Source organism: Hippocampus zosterae, chromosome 15 (genome assembly GCF_025434085.1).
Source record: "Hippocampus zosterae strain Florida chromosome 15, ASM2543408v3, whole genome shotgun sequence".
Lineage (NCBI taxonomy): Eukaryota > Metazoa > Chordata > Actinopteri > Syngnathiformes > Syngnathidae > Hippocampus > Hippocampus zosterae.
The window spans coordinates 7,663,044-7,686,430 of NC_067465.1; the positions used below are offsets into that span (position 1 = coordinate 7,663,044).

Consider the following 23,387-nt stretch of genomic DNA (forward strand, 5'->3'; position numbering starts at 1 on the left):
ACCATGAAGAGTAAGGTGTTTTTAACCGAAAAAAACCGACCATGTATAGTAAGGCATTTTTAGCCCAAAAAAAGGACCATGTAAAGTAAGGCGTTTTTAGACAAAAAAAAACGACCATGTATAGTAAGGCGTTTTTCGATGAAAAAAAACGACCATGTATAGTAAGGCGTTTTTAGCCGAAATAAACGACCATGTATAGTAAGGCGTTTTTCGATGAAAAAAAACGACCATGTATAGTAAGGCGTTTTTAGCCGAAAAAAACGACCATGTATAGTAAGCCGTTTTTAGCCGAAAAAAACGACCATGTATATTAAGGCATTTTTAGCCGAAAAAAACGACCATGTATAGTAAGCCGTTTTTAGCCGAAAAAAACGACCATGTATAGTAAGGCATTTTTAACCGAAAAAAAACGACCATGTATAGTAAGGAATTTTTAGCCGAAAAAACGACCATGTATAGTAAGGCGTTTTTAGCCGAAAAAAACGACCATGTATAGTAAGGTTTTTTTACCCGAAAAAAACGACCATGTATAGTAAGGCGTTTTTAACCAAAAAAAACCCGACCATGTATAGTAAGGTGTTTTTACCTGAAAAAAACGACCATGAAGAGTAAGGTGTTTTTAACCGAAAAAAACCGACCATGTATAGTAAGGCATTTTTAGCCCAAAAAAAGGACCATGTAAAGTAAGGCGTTTTTAGACAAAAAAAAACGACCATGTATAGTAAGGCGTTTTTAGCCGAAAAAAAACGACCATGTATGGTAAGGCGTTTTTAGCCGAAAAAAAACGACCATGTATAGTAAGGCGTTCTTAGCCGAAAAAAATGAACATTTATAGTAAGGCTAAAAACGGCTTACGATACATGGTCGTTTTTTGGGGGTAAAAACGCCTTACTATACATGGTCGTTTTTTTCGGCTAAAAACGCCTTACTATACATGGCCGTTTTTTTCGGCTAAAAACGCCTTACTATACTTGGTCGTTTTTTTTCATCAAAAAAACGCCTTACTATAAATGGTCTTTTTTTCCGGCTAAAAACGCCTTACTATACATGGTCGTTTTTTTCGGCTAAAAACGCCTTACTATACATGGTCGATTTTTCGGCTAAAAACGCCTTACGATACATGGTCGTTTTTTTCGGCTAAAAACGGCTTACGATACATGGTCGTTTTTTTCGGCTAAAAACGCCTTACTATACATGGTCGTTTTTTTCGGCTAAAAACGCCTTACGATACATGGTCGTTTTTTTCGGGTAAAAACGCCTTACTATACATGGTTGTTTTTTTTCGTCGAAAAACGCCTTACTATGCTTGGTCGTTTTTTTTCATCAAAAAAACGCCTTACTATAAATGGTCTTTTTTTCCGGCTAAAAACGCCTTACCATACATGGTCATTTTTTTCGGCTAAAAACGCCTTACTATACATGGTCGTTTTTTTCGGGTAAAAAAACCTTACTATACATGGTCGTTTTTTTCGGCTAAAAACGGCTTACGATACATGGTCGTTTTTTTCGGGTAAAAACGCCTTACTATACATGGTTGTTTTTTTTCGGCTAAAAATGCCTTACTATACACGGTTGTTTTTTTTCGTTGAAAAACGGCTTACGATACATGGTCGTTTTTTTCGGGTAAAAACGCCTTACTATACATGGTCGTTTTTTTTCGTCGAAAAACGCCTTACTATACATGGCCGTTTTTTTCGGCTAAAAACGCCTTACTATACATGGTCGTTTTTTTCGGCTAAAAACGCCTTACGATACATGGTCGTTTTTTTCGGGTAAAAACGCCTGATGATATATGGTTGTATTTTTTCAGCTAAAAACGCCTTACTATTCGGCTTGAAACGGCTTACGATACATGGTCATTTTTTTCGGGTAAAAACGCCTTACTATACATGGTCGGTTTTTTTTCGTCGAAAAACGCCTTACTATATACATGGTTGTTTTTTTTCGTCTAAAAACGCCTTACTATACATGGCCGTTTTTTTCGGCTAAAAACGCCTTACTATACATGGCCGTTTTTTTCGGCTAAAAACGCCTTAATATACAGTACATGGTCGTTTTTTTCGTCTAAAAACGCCTTGCTATACATGGTCGTTTTTCTTGGCTAAAAACGCCATACTAGATACATGGTCATTTTTTTCGGCTAAAAACGGCTTACGATACATGGTCGTTTTTTTGGCTAAAAACGGCTTACGATACATGGTCGTTTTTTTCGGCTAAAAACGCCTTACTATACATGTTCGTTTTTTTTCGGCTAAAAACGCCTTACTATACATGGTCGTTTTTTTCGGCTAAAAACGGCTTACGATACATGGTCGTTTTTTTTCGGCTAAAAACGCCTTACTATACATGTTCGGTTTTTTTCGGCTAAAAACGCCTTACTATACATGGTCATTTTTTTCGGCTAAAAACGGCTTACGATACATGGTCGTTTTTTTCGGCTAAAAACGCCTTATTATACATGGTCGTTTTTGTTTATTATTTTACTTGAAGCAGTGGGTACAACTTCTCCCACTTTTTAAAATCTAAGGTCAGCACCACACAGACAATCAAGATATTTGTTGCAATTTTTGTATCTTGCTTAACAAGAATGTCAAATGCCAGACTTTCCCATATTATCTTAAAGTCTGAAGTGTGTTTGATATCCATCTCAGGGTGTGTCCATTTTGCCACTTGCTGCTGACTAAAAACGACATCAAAATGACTGAAGGGGCTCGGTCACATTACCAAACCCAGAAAACACGATTGGTTGAAAAATAAGCGAAAAATAAAATGAAAATTGAATTTAATAGATAACTGTTGCATGAGTCCATTGATAAAAAAAAACCACACCATCTCATTACAGTAATTTCATTACCCTGCTGTCTCGATAACATACATACTCCAGTCAGTGCAATTGTGGTCATGTTTTTATGTATGACTGAACATAAAATGTGACTTTTGTGTTTCTAGACAGTACAAAATAAATGTCGGATCTTTCTGGAGAGTGAAACCAAGTGTGGGCAACATCCGACACATGAGCCATACATGAGCCCCACAACAGCAGTGGCACCTCACCACTTGGCCGCACAGATCGATTGGGGCTCGCAGGGCTGTGGACAATTACTTTTCTGTTTTGTAGCGGAGCATATATGCAGCGGAGCATATCTGCATCGGGTATATTTTCCAACCAATGAGGAATGTATGTAAGCACACACCTGTGAAAAGAGTACATAGCACCTGATAGGAAAATGGCCCCCTGCCCCATATCTGTACAAATATGGATCTGTACAGTCCGTCTTAGGGTCTTTCCGCCTAAAGTGCATTTTTTTGGGGGGGGAGGGAAAAGTCTCGCTCCTGGCTCTTTGAGTCTTCAGCCAGCAATGCATACTCAGCGGGCAAGTCTTTATCGGGGGCTTAAAGCGAGAATCCTTTGACAATGATCGCTACGAGCACTGCCGCAACACCGACTCGGTGGCGGTCCCCGCCGCCATTACTGAGCCGCAGGGATGTATCGTCCCCTCCATGGTCGCGTCCCGCCACCTGGCTGCTGGTTGAGCAGCGCACCAAAGGCAGCTGGTAGGACGTAGCCCGCTTGTCCGGGTGGTCCGGGCTGGATCCGTCGCTCGGCCGCTGGCCATTGAAGAGCAGATAGCGTCCATTGGCGTCGCGCTCCATGCGGAAGAGCTCGTACTCAGTGTGCGGCAGGCGGATCCCCAGGGCCACGCATCCGTTGGTGGCCGTCACGTCCTGCTCCACGCCCAGCTGCCATGACCGCTCGGCGCCGCAATCATTGCCGCTGAACACGTTGAGCAGCGAGGTGGTGGCGAAGTCCATCGGTGTCACTCTCATGTGGTTTACTGCGGGAGGGAGGAAAGGGCGAGATAATCTCAGGGCTACGATCTTCCAAACTGATCCATGTAGTTGGTTGGAGACCAAATTGTTTTTAATCGTGCACAAGGTAAAACATGTCACCTTTGAAGACAAAGTCGGTGCCGCCCATGACGCGCATGGAGTGCAGGCCGCGTGAGTAGCGCCCGCGGGCGTAGATGGTGAAGGTGGGATGCTTGCACACGGGGTCGGAGAAATGGTAGTAGTAGCCCTCCCACGTGTGGTTGTTATCATGGAACAGGAAGTGGCGAGTGAGGAAGAGCACCTCCGGGCGCACTTCGCACCGCTGGCTCACCCACTGGCCGTACAGGCCCACCGCCAGGTCGGCGCGCGGCGGCAGAATGGGCGGGTGAAATTCGTCCGAGCGGTAGATGATGCGGCAGGCGATGCAGCCGTGCGCGTGGTTCTGCAATGACAACACATCAAAGCTTGCAATTCCATCTTAAATGCACAAATAATGCTTTTCACACATACAGGGCAATAATAAGTCAATCATCTTTGTTTGAGGTTTAATCCCGGGAATAGAGAGCTAGTGCAAGAGGGAGATAAATGTCATAAATGCTATAAAAACTACCCGTGGCATGGTTTTGTAACATTTACGACCCCACTCTCCCCACCCTTCCAAAAACTCTTTAACCACACTTTTAAAACAGTACAAACACATATAACTGCTTATAACAAGAGAGCAATAGTAATAAATAAAACAAAAATATTGTACAGTACACGATCACTCTGTTTACAGTAAACAAACCATTTGTCCGCCAAACTAACAAACTTATCATCTCCCAATATACATCAATACAACAATCATGCCCAAAGGTGTACATTATACAGTCGAACTGCAGCTGTCACTTTCTGTAGGCATAAAAAGCAGGATTAAAGAGAGATTGAAACTTCAGGAAAAAGTAGTCTGATCTTGAAATAGGCCTGCTTCCCGTTTTCACCAATTTCAGATTTACAATGTATAAAATAGTGTGCCACCCTCTCGTGGCTGGCAGTGTAAATGCAACCAAAATAAACTGCTGGCACAACAAAAATGAGTTATGAAAATGTGGAGGGAAAAAAAAAAGTCAAAAAATTGTGACGCGCAAACCCAGGACTTACAATGCATGGGGTTTGACAATATATTTTTTATCCCCATTCAGTCACTTCCAGTAGTCAAGTTTTACTCGTTTGCATCTGCATGACTATTATACAACCCCCTCCAAAAGGAGCCACGATGGTTGTATGATGAACAAACAGCTGGACTCTTAAAATATTTTTTCAATACTGAATGTTTGAATAAAGTACAATAGCATTATATTCCCTTTTAGAATATACATTTTTAACATTTTGTTGGTTTTTCAGCGAGGCTGGAACAGATCATTGGATTTCCTTCATTTCAATTGGGAGAGATCATTTGCGACGCAATCGTTAGGAGTGACGAGCATGGTCACAGAACAAATTCAAGTCGTATCTCAAAGTCAAGTTATTTGGCAACGAGTTGACTTGAACGCCAACATTTTGCCTGACTGCGGCATATTTTTCCAAGACAAGATAAATCGTCCCACTCGGAATGCGTGTTTTGTTTGTATTGAGGGATGGGGAAAAAAAATGGATGTTTCCCTAAAGAGGCCGAAAGCCATTTTTGTTGTTCTTGAAAACAAGGAGGAATGTTCACAAATATTGTTGCAATGCAAACAACCATCATGTATTTCATATTTGTCCAAGAGAACAAAGCAACCATTTCAGCATCGCTTTGTGGTCATGTTTAAAAAAAAAAAGTTTTAATGTCTCAAATAAAATGGTCGCTAGACCACAGTGGATCTTGGCAGGGCTCTGCCTCTGGGGGTGCGGGGGGATTCCCGCCATATTTGAAGGGGAGACAACATTGTTGAGTGCGCGTCCCGATTAATTAGCCTTTACGAAGCCTGAAAATCGTGTTTAGCTATGCGGACGTTGCAAGCTAAGAAGCTTCAAGCATCATTTTTTTTTTAAAGCGAAGTTTATCAAAGAAATAAGAAAACTATTTTTTTAAAGTCTCACATGAAGTTAGTCCAAAACAAATGAAGTCACAAAAATTAAAGCAAAATCTAAAACAAAAGTTTCCAAAATGAAGGTATTAGCATGAAAAAAAAAAAACGTTCTCAAAAAGCAAATGGGGTTCTATGAAAGTTTGGGAAAAAAAGAAATAAATCTCAGGAACATCAGAGTAAATAAATGAAGGAAACATTATGAACAAATCTCAAAAATAAAGGAACACAAAAATATTCAGTCAAATGAAGGAAAAATCGCCTGTGTCTTCGGGTAACGCGAATAATAAAGGCAACTTTGAAAATAAAATCACCCCCCGCCCAAAAAAAGGAAATGGTGAATAAAAAAATGACAAAAAATGGAAAGAAACGCGGAGAGGAATTTCAATTTTTGAGCTTTGCTCACTTAAACTATGATGTTGCCCTTCTTTTTGGGTGGTTGTAACATCAAAAACAGCACAGGAAGCAAATTCAGGAAATAACTTCAAAAACAGTCACAGAACCTCAAACACAGTGGAAACATGAAGAGCAAAACCGTCCAAAATATGAATGAATCAAGACGGAGCAAAGAAGAAAACAATCGCCAAAAAGTCGTGAAAAAAGCAACGTGAAAAAAGCAACATGAAAATGACGCGAACAGAACTGACCATGGCGTTTTGCAGGGGCGTCTGGTAGCTGGAGGGCTTGTAGTACAGCCTCTGCGTGGGTTCCGTGTGGATGTCCCCGAGGAAGAGCTCCTCCACCAGGTGATCCGGGTTGTGGTGCATGTACTGCTTCTCCACCCGCAGCAGCTGCAGTTCGTGCATAGCGAAGTTGAGCTCCCTGGAGCAGTTGTAGCCGCCCTCCTCGCTCCACAACTCGTAAGGGACATCGGGCTCCCAGGGTCCCCTCACGGCTCCCTTGCAACTCCGGTTCAGCCTCTGGCTGAGCTCCTCGGCCATTGCCACTCCGTGGGACATGATCTGGACCCGGTGGAGGTGGTACTCGGCCTCGGTGCCGCCCCGGATGATCCAGGAGGCCTGGCGCAGGCGCAGGCGTCCCCGTACCAGCAACGTGTAGGTGGGCTTGGTGCAGTGGTTGTCCTCATAGTAGAACTGGTGTGCCTGGAAGGTATTGTTGGCGTAGAAGCGGTAGGAGCGTGTCAGGAACTCCGGACCGGGTCTCACCTCGCAGCTGAAAGGGAAGAAACGTTAACTGGCCGAAGAACCGGGAGACCAGCGGAAGATCAGAGGGAGACTTACCTCGTGGATACCCAGTGACCCTCCACATTTGGGGGCATCTGCACTGTGATGCGGGCCCCGTCGTGAAGGTGCTTCAACATGTGGTGGCACATGTGGGAGTCCTTCACCGAGCGGCCGTAGATTTTCTCCAAGAAGAGGTGACGCGACTGCTCTTCCGCGGAGAAACATGCCGACAAACCTGCACGACCAACAAAAATAACAATGGGGTTAGAGATTCATTTTTGGATCGGGTTAGTTTTAGGGCTAGGGTCATTTCCATAGGAAATGAATGCAAATTCCACCGCACCGCATTTCAGATATTTGGAAGAGAAAATGGGAACTCCAAACTCCAAATCATGGAGGTCTGGATGGGGGTGTAGGACCATGAAGCATCTTTCCCAGGTACAAATCCCAGGCCCTTGCCAGGGGCTTGGAGCACCTGGATCAGGCTTATGTTTACCTCCCCAACGTTTTGAGACAGAAGGTTGGATTTACATATTAGAACCGGTCCAGGACCACCGATTGAGTTTAAGGCAAGAATTGGAACCTATAGTTCGGGTTTCCCCTCATTCAGGTTACGTTTAGTTCCAAGGTGAGGGTTAAGGATTAGAGTTTGGGGGACATAGGGGATAGTCAAGAGCCAGTTAGACATTTTCGGTTACAGATTTGGGAGTTAGGGTAATTTTACAGTTAGGGAGGGCTAGGAATATTTAAAGGATAGCATGTTAGCGGGGAAGGTGAGTGTCCATCACGAGTGGTCCCTACCCGACAACATAAAAACTTAAACCTTTATTCGCATCAGTGTCGAAGTTACCAAGCACAATTGTGAGTTACTTAATTTTTATGTCTAGGTCAATTTTTACAGTGTGGAGGTAACTCAGTAATTCTAAACCCGGAAACTGCACGTTCTCTGGATGCCACCATTTACAGGGCAGCCCGGTTTCCTTAATTAAATTCCCAAATGAGGAAGTGTATGACCACACCACACACACACCTGCCGAACGAGAAGATCCCAGGAAGCTTGCTAGCTAGCTGATGGCTAGCGCCTCTTGTCACAGTGTGGGAAGCCCCAAGACGACCCAGTGGAACATATTACGGCCACTTGAGGTTTTGGTGTTGGGCGTTAAGGTTGATCATAGGGTTCGGGTTTTTGACGGCTTCGGTATTAGGTTACAGTCAAGTGTTCGGGTTAACTGTTAGCTTTGACGTAATTTTAGTGTTAGGCATGAGTTGTAGGATTGTGGGGGCTTAGTTCTTCTTTTAGCTTTACTGGTTCAACATTAGGGGATTACGGTCGTTTTTGGGTTGGAGTTAAGGCAGTCTTAGTGAGTGAGGTACTATTGTGGTTCAGATTTTATGTTAGGTTCGGTTTAATTTAAGGGTTAGGGTTTCAAGATTAAGGTTAGCTTTAGGGTTATAGTTTAGGGCACAGGTGTCAAACTCAAAGCCTGTGGGCCAGATCTGGCTCACCACCCACGTCATTTTATGTGGCCCCCTCCGAAGAAAATCTTGTGTGGCAACTTGCATGATGCTTGCTAAAATCTATTAAACATCTTTGTGGTTTCACTGCCCTCTGAGGGAAGACGTAACTTGGAAGTGGCCCGCAACAAAATTGAGTTTGACACACCCTGGTTTAGGGGGTTAAGGTGATGTTTGGGTGTTACAGTTGGGTTTAGAGGTTAGGGGGGGTTCAGATTTCTTTTAGAGTTGGAAGTGATGATCTCGTTGTAGGTTTTGGGGGTCATTTGAGTATTACAGGTTCCAAAATGTGAATAACAACAACAACAGCAAAGAATGGAGGACATTTTGAAACATGATTGAGAAATCTTAAAAGTTCCTCCATGATGTTAACATTCTCTCCAAGCAAGCATCTATGAAGCAGCTCTCAAATGGGACAAATGAGAAGAAATAAAGATGATGAATGAGCTCTGCGCCACTCTAGTGAACTGGAATCAAAGGGTCTGTAGCCCCCCCCCCCCCCACCCCTTTTTTCCGAGTGTAACCAAACTAAAAGTGATTTGAGACTTGCCAGGCAACTTTTTGAGAAGCTAGCTGACTCAAAAGTCATGTTAACCCTTTATAAAGTGGAGAATCAAATCTTTTGGAAGACTTGCGTGTGTGTTTCCAGCCGTTACCTTATGCTGGGTTGAGACATGTTCACATTCAGAAACTAAAATATCATGTTCGCTAGACTTTTAGTAGACTTCCTGATTACAACCTTTTTACCCTTCCACTGTGATGCTCGATGGAGTCATGTGAGCATTTAAATGGCAGGAACAGGATTGAGCAAGACACCTTGAAAAGTTTTGTTAGTTGTTGTGTTGTGACGCTAGGTGCTAGCATGAATTAGAGTAGCCAGAACTAATGCTAGCTATTGCTAAATAAGACCACGTAGCCTGTTTTTTTTTTTTTTTACACCTTCTGGTAATGCCCCGTTTTCCACACTTACCCCTGGATCACGATAGTCGGTAGCCAAGTTTGCAATAACAATGAATAAGGAGTAATAAGTTTAACATCAACTGTTCTCATGGTGTTAAAAAAAGCTTCATTAAATAAGAGGAAATAATCAAAAGTGGGTGGCTTTAATTCTTCAGAGGTCACAGGAGTCACTGGCGTCCCAGCAACAACGACAATAGTAAAACGCGCCTCTGAGCTCTCTAAATGTAAAAATCAAAGCGCCCACAAGACTCCCACAGCTCAGAAAGCACACGCAACATTGCCAGCTGGCTCCAAACCGCCGACTGGTGAGGTAACGTCAGCGCGGACCCTGACAAGCACAGACACTGCAACCCAGACAAAGGGTGAACAATTCCCTCTTGTATACTTCAAAACATTCAAATATATGATTGGTTTCATGTGGAAAAATACTATAATGGAATCCAAAAAAAAGTCTGTTTACGACAGTGCTAGCAGAGCTAATGCTAACCATTGTCGACTGACAATGGGGAAAAAAGGAGGTCTGATTTTTTTTTTTTGAGGGGGGCACTCAAATTATTCGATTGATAAATTGGTTGATTATCAATTGATAGTACATGATTTGAATTAATTGATTATCTTCACTGTGTTTGTTAAATTGATTCTTATTCAGCACTTTTAGGCAGCAATGGTTGTTTTAAAATCCCATAAATATTTTTTTTTTCCTGTAAGGAAAATTATTCGTTCCTAGAAATTGTTATTATTCTGGTAAAATACACCAAAACATAATTTTTGTTGAAAATTCTGACTTAAAATGTTTACTATTTCCTCATGACTAGAACAAAAATACAAATTGAATCTTACAATCATTTTTTTAAACATACTGTAAAATGTTTTTCTAAATTTATAGCTATATTCTCTTAAAATTACAGTGCAGCCCACCCAAATCTATTTTTGAAAATAAATTAACGATCTTAAATTAACATTCTATCTCAAGAAAGCTTTTTTTAATGACACAATTTCACTTTCTTTTTTTAAAGACATTATCCAATGAACATGATGATGATTTGTTGAAAATGAATCGACTAATTTTATTTAAAAATCAAATTCTGCTCTCAAAATCTCACTTTTGTGTTGTAAAATTAACACTTTATTCTCTTAACTTCAACCCCCTCTTCGAAAATACGACTGTTCTTGGAAAAGTATGACTGTTACGCCATAAAATAACAGCTATGCCATCAAATTAGCACACCAGAACGATGAGCCAGGCCATTCAAAATCCATTTATACACTAAAAAGAAATCCTATTTTTAAATCAGTGGAGCAAGTTCATCAGAGTTTGTTTTGTACACAATTTCAATGAAGTGATGCCCTTGAAGCCATCACAGCACTGAGCACCAAAGCAAACAGAATTGGCCTGCTTTGCCCCACCAAAGTGTGTTAATAACACTGATTGATGGCGTTTCGGGGAAGTGAAAAGCTACAATTTCACATGAACTTCCTCACATTATCGACTTGTCTCATCGGCCGCTCGTCCGTCATCAAGTCAAGTACGAGCAGAAGACACTTCACCTCTTCAAGTTTCTTCCCCCACAACAAAGTCGTCTTTTATCTTGAAATGGAAAAGTCCCACAATGCTCTGCTGCTCAAGTTCAAACTGCGCCCCCCCGGCACTTTTTTTTTTTACTTCAAACAACCCACATATCACGAGCTACCCCGCTCCCTCACCGCCTCCCCCCTCCACACGCACAAATAAATGAACTTGTTTGAGGCTGGCATGCCAACAGGTGCTCACTTCTTTCAAAACAAATATAAAATCTCAACAAATCAAGTCATTGTCACCTCCATTTGCCATGTTATGTTTGTAGAAGACACATCAAAAATGATTCAATAAAGTATCAAAAAAATAAATACAATACATGCTGATTTATATAGCGTTTTTACAACAGCGGCAGCTGTAACAAAGCGCTTAACAAAACAGTTAACAAAGTAAAATAAACACAACACATAACATAAAACACAGTATTACTGTAATATAACACCAAATACAATACGCAAATTATTTCTATATACAGTAACTATAAAAGCGGCAAACAATGCAACATTTGTTTCTACAAACTTAATACACTTTATGTCAAGTCAGCACTCTGTCAAGAACACAATGAGTCCCCATTCCTCTAAATCTGTGTGAGTGATTACATTTTCAAATGATAACTTGCACACTTTTCCTAGGAATTCACAATGTCCCATCACTGGTACATGATTTTAACGGGTCTGCAAGCTGCTCATGTGGCCCTCAGGGTGACCCTTGTGTTAGCGAGCACCAGGTTGCTGAGCCCAGACGACAGGTTTGTTGTGTTAGGATTAATTTTTCAAAAAAATTAAAATAAATAAGATAACTTTACTTGTACCTCCCCTTGCCTCCTAAAACCTTTTTTTAAATCCAACTTTATTCTCATAAACCCATGTTGTTGTTTTTTTTTGACGGATATTGATCCATGTATTCTTACAAGATTTTCTTTAAAATAAAAAATATATTAGAAAATGTTCCAAATTAGGCTTTGGTGGAGATCCATTTGTAGCTAATTTGCATGTAAAACAAAGTATATTAGTAAATAATACATCTAATCTCTCCCTCTCGAGCTATTTGGAGCTGTTGTCACGAAGTATGTTATGAAGGTGAGTACGTGCTTTATTTTTATCATGACCCAAAATTCTAATCAATCCAAAATTCCTGATCAAAACACACGCGCGCACGTCGAGTTGCTTACCGAAACAGGAGGAAATGATGAGTAGGAAAACCGGGTCCATTGCGGTTCCAAAAGCTTCAACTTTGTCACACACTTGAACTGCTTTTTGCTTTTTTTTTTTCAACAAGCCCGGTCCGAGTTTTCTGCTTTTTCAGGTGAAGTTAAAAAAAAAACAAAAAAAGGGGGGAAATTATCATCACATGATGGTTTCGAGAACGAACAAGATGGTGGCGCTGGATATCAACGTGGATGCTCCTTTTTGACATGAAATAAATCAAATAAAATCTAGCGGGTAGTACGGCGACAGGGGACTGCTGAGTTGAGCAAACTCTTCACTGTTGGATTGGAAGAGAGCATGTTGCGCTGCAGCCTGGCAGCATTTCTCGTGGGTGGGCGTGGAAAGGCTTGAGGTCGTGGGTGTGTCCTCCACGTGAAAATGTCAACTTGGATGCAAATTGCCACGAACAACTCATGAGTTGGAAATCATTTTATCCCCTCCTCCCAGTATTAAGAGATTTTATATTTATATAAAATTTTATATATATTTGTTTTGTTTTAACAGGTTTGTTTTTAACAGGAAGGCAGATATCACGGCAGAGAGAATGAACAAACACAACCGTTCTAAATCCTGACCGTACTTTGAAACCAGAACCCTGCTATGAAAGCATAACAACATCACAAATGTAACTGTAAGATGACTTTGGGCCTCTACTTGAAGAACTTTGCATTTCAAGCCGATTATCAAAGTAAATACAACTCACCAACGTGTGAAAACACGCCATGTTTGTTGTTTTCAGTTACCGGGAAGTAAATCAACGCCATTATCTCGCAATGTTTGTGAGGGGAAAATGTTGCATTCTATGGCAAAAATTGCAAGATATCGCGAACCTTTTTTCATGGCGTTAGTGTACTTCCGGGTCATCGTCCAGGTAACTGAAAACAACAAACATGGCGTGTGTTCACCCTTTGGCGACTTTCATTGAATTTTCCTTCGATAATTGGTTTGAAATACAAACACATTAAATCTGTCGGCGTTAGTGTACTTCCGGGTCATCGTCCAGGTAACTTAAAACAACAAACACTGCGTGTTTTCACCCGTTGGCGACGTTCATTGAATTTTCCTTCGATAATTGGTTTGAAATACAAACACATTAAATCTGTTCTTGATTCTCCTCCATGATTCTCTCCTTTCCGAAGTACTGTCGTCTCTCAATCAGCCGTGCATGAGAGTGAAGCGGACATGAGCCAAGCTGACCCGGGAGTACAAAAATCGCACATTTAAACAAAAGTACCTCCTTACAAAATATAAAAAGATTGCTATATCTCACATTCTTTGCAAGAAAATGCAAAACTTTGCGAGGGAACGCAAAGGGCTTTTTTTTTTCTTCCACGCCCCCGTAGGGGCTTCGTAGGAACACAATCAAGACAGACAAGGCAAAAACACCAACCCTACTTTTAAATCCTCACACTACTTGAAACCCTAACCCGACTTTGAACCCATCCTTGGATACCTTCCTTTGAAATGCTAACCCTAATTTGAAACCATACCCCTACTTTGAAATCTTAACCCCACTTTCAAACCCTAAACCTACTTTGAAATAAGGATTTCAAGCAAATACAAATAAAAAGTTCCCTCAAGCCGATCAAATAATCTTCCCTAATAATGACTCTGGACACTTTGGAGGCTTAAGACGCTCCGCTCCACGCTCTGTGCTCTTTTCCGGCACAGTGACTCAATCCTCCACCACCACTTCCTCCTTCTCTTTCAGATCCCCCGGAAAAATCGGGATGTGGACAAACACCCTGATGGGATTTGCAAGGAGGCCGGAAGGGGCATTCATGACGTGACCAGAGTGGGAGCCTTGTTCTTGTGTGTTGACCCCTGCACAGTCACAGCATCACTGCACCCTCTTTGTGCGGTGGAAAGGAAAAAAAAAAGTCTTAACTTTACTATCAGGTCACCGCGATAACTCGGGAAGGTCACGAAATATTCTTTCATCCCCTGGAAAAAACGTCGCTTCTATCACCTTGTTCAGAAGAGATTGCCGACAAGGTGTCAGCTGACATTTGACACTCATTTCATTGAACCCATGTGGACAAACGTGTTGGTACCCCTCAATGGAGGAGAAGACCAACACCGAATGCCCGAGACCTTCGATCCCTCAGTGCATCAAAAACCGACATCAATGTATATATCATCCCCATATGGGCTCAGAAACACTTCAGAAAACCAATGTCGGTAAATAGCGTCCGTCCGTGTATGAGCTGTCTGTTTTGCGTTTGCGTCTGGTGGTGGCTCCCCGAGGACGTTTGTGTCATCGGCAAAAGAATGGCCCAAATGAGGAGGGAGTGACTAAGCGCGCACAGCAAAAAAATAAAATGAAAAAAAAAAAAAAACAGTCAGGATGGCTAAATGCATTCTTTCAAGTGTTTATTGCGAAAGGCCCACCGGGCCAGAAATGACAAACAGATCATTTCACTCAACTTAAAAAAAAAAAAAAAAAAAAAAAAGATCTGTCTCTGGGTTAAACTGTCACCACTGTAAAACTGACATGAAATGTACTGTCTAATGGTACTGGATAACACTTTTTTTTTTCAAAACGACACGAGGTGTAAAATTTCAACCTGTCTTAAAATGTCAAGTGTCTTTCCAAAATTACAACTTTAGTTTTTTTCATGACAAGATTGAACTTTTGCGCACAAAAAAAAATCCATAAAAATGATTTGTTCGTTTCTCAAGACGCAAGTCAAGTTGATTTATTCCAGCTTTTAAATTGCTGTCCTGGGTTAAGACCCCCTGGGCCCCAGGACAAAGCCTTGAGGCGCACCATGCAAAGCAATCCTTTGTTTTGCATGCCACTTCGCTATCTGACCCCAAAATGTGTTTGCGCAAACAAAGGCTGTGCTTTGGCTACATTTTGACATTACGCAACTGTCTGAGAAGACAAACCACAACAACACTAAAGTGATTTTCACAGTTGTGAACACCACTAGCCCTAGTCTGCACATTTGTTCCTTTCCCACCAGACAGGCTCCGCGGCCAAACTTTGTAAAAATCAATAACACAACTTTGTTTTAATAAAGATCAAAGACCATTGAAGTTTTACTGTGAACCTCATACGCATCTGACAAAAATCAAAAACCTTTTAGCGTCTTAAATGAACAAATTGATTCCAAATTTAAAATCTGAACACCAAAACAAATTCTAGCCTTCAGTGATTTAAACATGCAATCTATTGTTAACATCAAAGAAAATGTTGTGCCTTGAATTAAAGTAATAATTGTTTATATGCACCTCCAAGACAGACAACGCGGAGACTTCATTGAACTTAGGTACACCTTTTTGTAAACATGACAGTTTAGCTTCTACATTAGCCCTGTTTATCTGTGTACATGACCCAAAAATTTGAACCAAACATTTGTGGTTCCCTAAACATCAAAGACAATTTAGCGTTTTCAATGAACCCTTTGCATCCATAAACATCTGAACAATTTAAAAACTGAACAGGTTTTGTGAACATCAAAAACAAATTCGTTTTTCCACGAGTCTTATATAAAGCTTACCATATTTTCCACGCGACAAGGTGCTTTGGAGTATAAGGCGCACCTTCAACGAATGGCCTATTTTAAAATTGTTTTCATATATAGGGCGCACCACATAAAGAATAGAAGCTGCAGTTGCGTTATGCATCCACTAGATGGGGCGACACTCAAGGGATAACAATATAATACAATACAGCTTTATTCAGATCACGCTTTCACAACCGCGGCAGCTTTAACAAAGCGCTTTACGGGACATTTACAATTCTTCATCTAAAACACAGTATATCGATCCATATATAAGGCACATCGGATTATGAGGCACACTGTCGGCTTTTGAGAAAATTGAATGCTCTTAGGTGCGCCTTATCGTGCGGAAAATACGGTAAATACTTTTAAAGACAGGGTGAGGATGTATATAATCCGGATACAAACCAAAAGTTGTGAAAATATCACGGATAAGGGTAAAGTATGAGCCTTAATGGAGACTTCTTCTTACTTTTTCTTTTCTGATTGATATAAAAATGATTTAGTAGATATAAACACATAACGGGGTAGGACTAGATAAGTTTTTTTACTTCATCCTACTCCCTTGAACATAATAACTGTGTTGAATGAAGACTGATTTCTTTCTTTTACTTTTTTATCTACCTTATTTTCTGTCAAATTATTACTGTATATGTATTATGTTCAATAAACAAACAAACCAAAGACCTTTTAGAGGTCTGGAGTCGAACAAACATCCACGTTTTCCTAAACATGAAAGAAAACGATAGACAACCAAAACAAAACCAAAAAAATTACCCAGACACTGACTGATGACGGTGGTTTGCTACACCCCTTGACCCTCATTCTGTCCAACACGCCATCCATGTTTGTTCTTTCTTACTGCAAAGGGAAAAGAAACTCTTTAGCCAAAGTGTGACAGTGAAAAGGCACAGCCATCTTTCCGAGTTCAACATGGCCGCCATCTGCCGAGGCTAAATGAGATCCAGATAGGATGAGAGGGACAGAGAGAGAGGGAGAGAGAGCGAGAGAGACGGATGGCGTGGCCAAAACGTTTCATGGGGTAAACATGTGTCCCATGTGCAATGAGGGCTCCTCTCGTTTGCGGAATAAAACAGCCAGCGTGTCATCCCGTGATGAATTGGCCCTGACAAAAGTGCACAAGTGGGCGGGAATGATGGGAGAATGGAAGCTGGGATGGGAGGGAGGGAGGGGTTAAGTGCGCTAGAAGAAAATGCATGAAGATGACACCCAAGGCATTTTTTTTCTGGGAGGGGTGGAGGGTGCCATCTTCTCTGGGGGAAACACAGTTTATCAGCCTTTTTTCCATGTTGCTGTTTTGTATTAATCACATCAACACGGGATGGTGGAACGTCGTCGCTTTGGGCAGAGAATTCGGCTCAGTGAATTAAATAGAATCAATGTTTTGGTGGACATCAAAGACACGGAGAATATTAAAAGCAAGCAAAAACAAAATTGCCAAAGATACAAATCAGCCAGCAAACAAAAAAATTAATGAACATAGTTTGAACCCCCCCCCCTCCACCCCAAAAAAAGAACCCCAAGAGCAGTCACAAAGTTTGGCGATTAAATGATTTTAAATGAAGTTTAAAAAACAATTCCAAAGTCCAATGTTTTTTTTTTTTAATCGCCAAGACAAACCCTTGAGTTTTCAATAAAAAAATTTTTTATAGGTGAACATTAACTCTTTCAGGGACAACATCACTACAGTGGACGGCTCATCAGTGGACGGTTACAGGTTATCTTTATCGGTGCATGAAAAGGTTAAATGCAATTGTGTCTCATGACAATTTTTGGTTAACATCAAAGACAATTTTTAAATAATTTTATTATATATATATACATTTTTTTTTACAAACATCCCCCCAAATCTTGCCTTTGAAAAAACGAATAAGCACGTTTTTTGTTCCCACCAACATCAATACAGCTCAGACTTTAACGTAAATAAAATGTATGTTAGCTTCATCAAAGACAAATTTGATCCAGCCATAAAGCAAAGATGGAATCATTTTGCGGTAACTGTGCGTGAAATAAGCTGCAGGCGACATGTGATCAAAGTCGCGAGCACCGCCCTCCCCTCCCCCCAAAAAACATGTTAGGTGCAGCTTAAACGATCCAAGCGGTCAAGGACACACAGGAGAGGATGTCAAGTCCTTGCCATTCATAGAAATCCATGACACAGCGCAACTCTTTGAGGTATCTAAAAGAAGCCTGGACCGGACTGCGGCGACACAGTCGGGATTCTTGTGGCTTTGGTGGCCTCGGCTCCTTCCGCGTCGGGCCGCTGCAGCACGGCCAACACGCGAGCTGACGCTGTGCCATCCTGCGAGAACACGCCGGAAAACACGTGGGAGCAATCGGAGCAATCGGAGCAAATCCGAGTCTGCGAAACCTGCTCGGCAGATTGCAACGCGCGCGGGAGTAGGAAAGACAACCGCCATTTTAGCGAGCTTTGACGCTGTTTTCAATTGAGAACAAACGCAGAAAATTTATGATTTGGAGTCTTTGGTGGCACTACATCAACATCAAAGAAGCTTGAGAAGACAATGAAAGAAACCGAAGATGCGATGGGCTGGCAACCAGTTCAGGGTATACCCCGACAACTGCGCGAAGTCAGCTGGGCTAACGTACAACTAAGCTAGCATACTTTTTCATGAAAAGCATTTGGTGAGGCTTTTCGTAAACCTGGGTGAAGCTACCATATCCTTTTCGTATAAACATCAGTCTTCAATGTACAACGTAGCATATAACAAACCTAGCATACTTTTTCATCAAAAACTGAGACTATTTCTTCAAACTAGCATTGTTTTCAGAAACTTTTGTTGAACACGTTTCCTTTTAAACATCGAAACCAATCGAAAGTTTTCATTGGCCCTCACATGCATTCCGAAACACCAAAGACCGTTGAGTCTTCAAAAAGCTAAATTTCACTTTCATGTAACGAAGAAAATGTATTCTTAAATCAAAAAACATTTTCCAAATATTCTATGACCCGAACATTTTGTAAACATCAAAGACCCAACGTGCTCTTTTTCCATAAACTTTGAAGACAATTTAGTCTTCAACGGCCGTAACATTTTCAGATTTAACGTTTACAACAAAGCTAATATGAGCAACATACATGATCCGCAAACATCAAAAATATTTTCAAAGTCCTTGATGAAGCTAATATTGTGTAATCATCCGACAATTTAATCTTCGGTGAGCTTAACACGCGTTTCTTCCGTCCATTTTGAAAACGATTCAGTCATCAATGAACTTAACACTTTCTGGTTAACATCAAAGACAATTGAAGGTTCATGTGTTCTTTGACATCAAAGACACTTTTTGTAAACATACGTTTTAAAACTTCAAGGACAAGTTTGAGTCGCAGTTGCCTCTTTTTCGTCAGGAAACGAGGCGTGTTAAAAAAAATAATAGCACATCTTGCATATGTTTATTCTATCATGAAGAGAAACAATTCTTGGCAGCTTTTGGAAGTGACGAATCATCTCGCTGGGGCCCGCATCGCTTTCATCTGTTCTTAATATAACAGGCGGGCTTTTAACACGGCTCCCAACGTGTCCCGGCACAACATAAAGAGCAGCGCTGAGCGGCAGGTACGCTCACGCTTCTTCTTCTACTTGTCTTTTTTTTTTTTTTTAACTTGACAAACAGCTAAATTGCTCAAAGGTCAAAACATACCAGCACGCCCCCGAAAACATTTGATCTTCATGCCTCTCTTGATGTTTGCGTGTGCGTCCTTTTCATGCACCCCGCAACTCTGTCATTACCTCCGCTGAGGCTTTCATTTCAGATACAGTAGCATCTATGATGCAAGAAAATTTTATATATACAGTATATATACATTTTGCAGTTGATTGCATATAATTAAGTATATATATTTTTTATCTGTAACATTTAACTTTTTAAAACATTTTGAGAGTGGAATTTGTGTCTATAGCGCGCTACATTTTTACAATTTTATTTAATTATTTATATATTTTTTATTTAAACACGTGTTTATGCGAGTTATTGATGTATTTTATTTTGCTCTATTTGAAATTTTCGTTCACTTTAATTTATTATAATAGATATAATAGCAATCATTGGTTTTATTTATTTTTACACATTTTACACATTATTTTATACATAAATCTTCTCCATTTAAAATTATACAATTATAATTTCAAATTACATATAATTCAAATCAAAAAACAAAAAGTATATTTTTGATGGTGCAGAAAAAAATAATTATTAAAATAATTATTATTATGTGGTTTTATTTGAAAAAAATCAAAGACAATGTTGTGTTTTGAAAGGTGAATCTGGATCGATACTGGCTGCTGCTGCTGGAGCTACCCGCTTGCACAGAATTCTGGTAGATGAAAAAGCTATTGTAGCGAAATGCTAAGCGTATGAATCAAGTATTAATAACGGGCAAAAAACCCCCTCAAAACAAAACAAGGAAATTGACTATTTTTACATGCCTAAACCCAGGGGCTGAGCTACATGGTGGCCAGGTTGGACCTTGGCCACCCATGGTCACTCTCTGGCCACTCCTATAGCCCAGCTCACATTTAGGGGACATTTTATATATATTTTATCTATATTTTTAGAATCTGAAAAGACAATTTAGAATCTTGAATGATTCTTATTTTTTTTTTTTTGTCTTCAACGACATTCAAAATGTCATCCCAAATCTGTCGATGCCAAGGCCAAACATGGGAGCCATCCTTTACAATACAATACAATACAATACATGCTGATTTATATAGCGCTTTCACAACAGCGGCAGCTGAGAGTTTCCACCAATGCAGACACATTACCAGTGTGTGTGTGTGTGTGTGTGTGTGTGTGTGTGAGAGACACCAGAATTTGTCCCAGATTTTTCCCTCCCCCTCTTCGATTTCTTCGTCATCGTCGTCGTCTTCTGCGGGCTCTCTGACAGCCAGCTTTGATGTGGCCTTCTCACTGTTGCAACCGCAGGCGCAAAAGGAACCAGATGATCTACAGGCTTTGTGCCTCGTGGAAAAGTCAGGAAAAAAGTCCACCAAAAAAAGAAAAGGAAAAAAAGAGAGAAAAGAGGAGAAAGGATTAGGGGACAAACGTGTTTTAGGAGCAGGTAAACAATCAAGTCATCAGGGAAGACGGAAGGTTTGGTGGAGGGGAATCCAACTTGAGAAAACAAGAAACAGATGTGTCGCTGATGTCTCCTTGATGTTCTTCTTCGCATCGACACTTGGAAATGGAAAAATGCATGAAGTCACACAGTTCCCACCATTCCGAAGGAGTTTATCTTTACAGCCCTCGTGTACACATTGGAAACTTTTTTTCTTGAGTTCCCCAGAGTTTGACAAATCACGCTAGAGAACGACTTGTTGAAAAAAGACGTTTTGATTTTACTGAAGATGCAAATTTGTGTTTTTTTTGGTTTGAATAAAAAACTGGGACCGCTCATGTGCTCGGTTCAAATGTAAAATTCTTTTAAAAGTTTATGAAAAAGTATGTAAGGTTCCTTGAAATCCAGGGTGTCTGATGTATGCTAAAACATATTCATTAGCATAAATGTAAGTAGATTCCAATTTACTCAATGAATACCGAAGTTCCTTGAGTTTTTTAGATTTGTTGTCTTAAATGTCTATGAAAACACAGAAGAGCAATTTGTCAATGATGTTGACAAAAACGTTTTGAACTATGAAAACACGTACGAAAGTTTCACCTGAGACAGTCCTGGTTGACAAAAACGTATGCTAGCTTAATGGAACGCAAAATCGTCTTTTGACAGTTGATGAACATAAAAATTCCAAGTTCTCTTCCTCAAAAATGTCTTTGAAATGCGTACATTGTGTTCGAAGGAGTAACTGCCTTTTACAAACATTTAGTTCATTGAAGACTGAATCGTCTTTGATGTTTATGAAAACACATACATGCTAGTCAGGTACTCACTTGCCTTGAACTACATTTCCCAGCAGGTTTTACGACAGCAGCACTTGTCTGGCCTCATTTCTTCAGGCTGAGCCCCCCCCCCCCCCCCACTTAGCCACCGCAGGCTGTCAAAATGTTTTTTATATATATTTATATATAACGATTTTGTGATATTTTAGTTCTGCTCATAGCGACAGCATGTTTTATTGCCGCACTGCTAATTACACACATTACACACAATGGAAAAGTCATTACAGTCAACAACAACTATTTAAAACGTCTTCCTTTCATGTCTTTTTTGTCGTTGTCTGCATTCGGACACTTTTAACAAATAAAAATAACAGATGGCAACTTGGAATTTTTTTTTTCTCCCACCCTTGTTGACCACCCATACACTAACGCCACACATACTTACTGAGATAGCACATGGGCACAATGCTGCTTTGTCTGACCACCAACATTCCCAACCTCATATGTGGGCATCGAGAATCAAAGGGACCCAGAAGTAAAGTTCAGGTTCTCTTTTAAACGATGCCCAACCATTATTCATGACCCTTCTGAGACACCGTACATTTATCTGCCTTGAAACATGTCATCGTTGAACTAATGCACCTGTATCGTGATACTATCGGTATCATTGGAAAATTGTTGACAGCAATGTATCACAATAAATCAAGCAATTCCTGTATCAATGGAAAAATGGCAAACTTCAATTTTTGCAAAACTATTGATATCACTGGGAAAACATTGCAATGCCATGACCATTTGCTTCCTCTCAATACATCAATCAATCGAATCAATAGAATGATATTCTATCGTCTGTAAAATAATGCAACAATACCGAATGATTTTTTTTCTTTATCATTTATCGTCGTATCATGATACTATCGGTATCATTCAAAATGTATCGTCATATCGTGATTTTCTTTTAATTAGTTATTATTGTGTGCTGGTACTATGATTAACATCGGAAAATTATTGTGATTACGACAGGTCGATTACAACACAAATCAAGATGACAAGGGAAGAGCTTTCTTTTATAAAGTTTTCCATTGTATAAAACAACATGCAAATGTGTTGCGATTTTCTTTCAATACACTGATGATTGCTGTATCATGATACCAGTGGTATCACTTGATAATACTGTATTGGGGTTTAGTTACACTATAGCAATTTACATGCTGCATTAGGACAGTTTTGATTTTTAGATCCATCGATTAGAGCTGTATCGTGATACAACCAGCCTGAATAGAAAATACAACAAGTTTTTCTTCTATATCAACTAGCCTGTAATTGCCATGTCCTGTTACGATTGAGATAAAGGGACATCTGATCTTATCTTAAACAAGAAACATTGTACATAGCGCATCACGGTTTTCTTTCGACAACCGCTTTACATCTAATTAGTCCCCCAAAAATTTTTAATTTTTTTTCCCTCCCAAATATCGCTCTACCAGCATGGGAAAGTTACAACAGCAATAAAAATGCTTCGCTTTGAGGAGACACTAATTACAGGAGACTTTGACTACATTTTGAAAAAAGTTGAAGAATAGTGATGATTCAGGTTTGACTACAAAAACTTTTTCCCTTGTGTTTGACTGAACATATTAAAAAAAAAAAAACAACTCGGCGACATCCAGATGGACCAC

The 23,387-nt window shown here is 40.3% G+C and overlaps 1 protein-coding gene and 1 long non-coding RNA gene across 3 annotated transcripts; one reads left to right on the top strand and one right to left on the bottom strand.

Annotated features, from left to right (window-relative positions):
* Positions 1 to 2,767: 2,767 nt before the first annotated feature.
* Positions 2,768 to 17,325, bottom strand: LOC127616598 (protein APCDD1-like). Of its 2 annotated transcripts, none has more exons than XM_052088295.1 (5): positions 16,609 to 17,325; positions 7,121 to 7,298; positions 6,527 to 7,052; positions 3,952 to 4,273; positions 2,768 to 3,836 (listed from the first exon to the last, which is right to left on the bottom strand). In XM_052088295.1, exons 2-5 carry the CDS (start codon positions 7,210 to 7,212, stop codon positions 3,394 to 3,396), a joined length of 1,383 nt encoding a protein of 460 aa, XP_051944255.1. In that variant the 5' UTR covers positions 7,213 to 7,298; positions 16,609 to 17,325; the 3' UTR covers positions 2,768 to 3,393. The 2 variants fall into 2 exon arrangements, with proteins under 2 accessions (XP_051944255.1, XP_051944254.1); XM_052088294.1 differs by lacking the exon at positions 16,609 to 17,325 and adding an exon at positions 12,286 to 12,677.
* On the top strand, positions 13,094 to 13,444 carry LOC127616645 (uncharacterized). Its single transcript, XR_007967147.1, has 2 exons — positions 13,094 to 13,193; positions 13,326 to 13,444. It is a non-coding gene; the product is annotated as an uncharacterized LOC127616645 (long non-coding RNA).
* Positions 17,326 to 23,387: the final 6,062 nt, after the last annotated feature.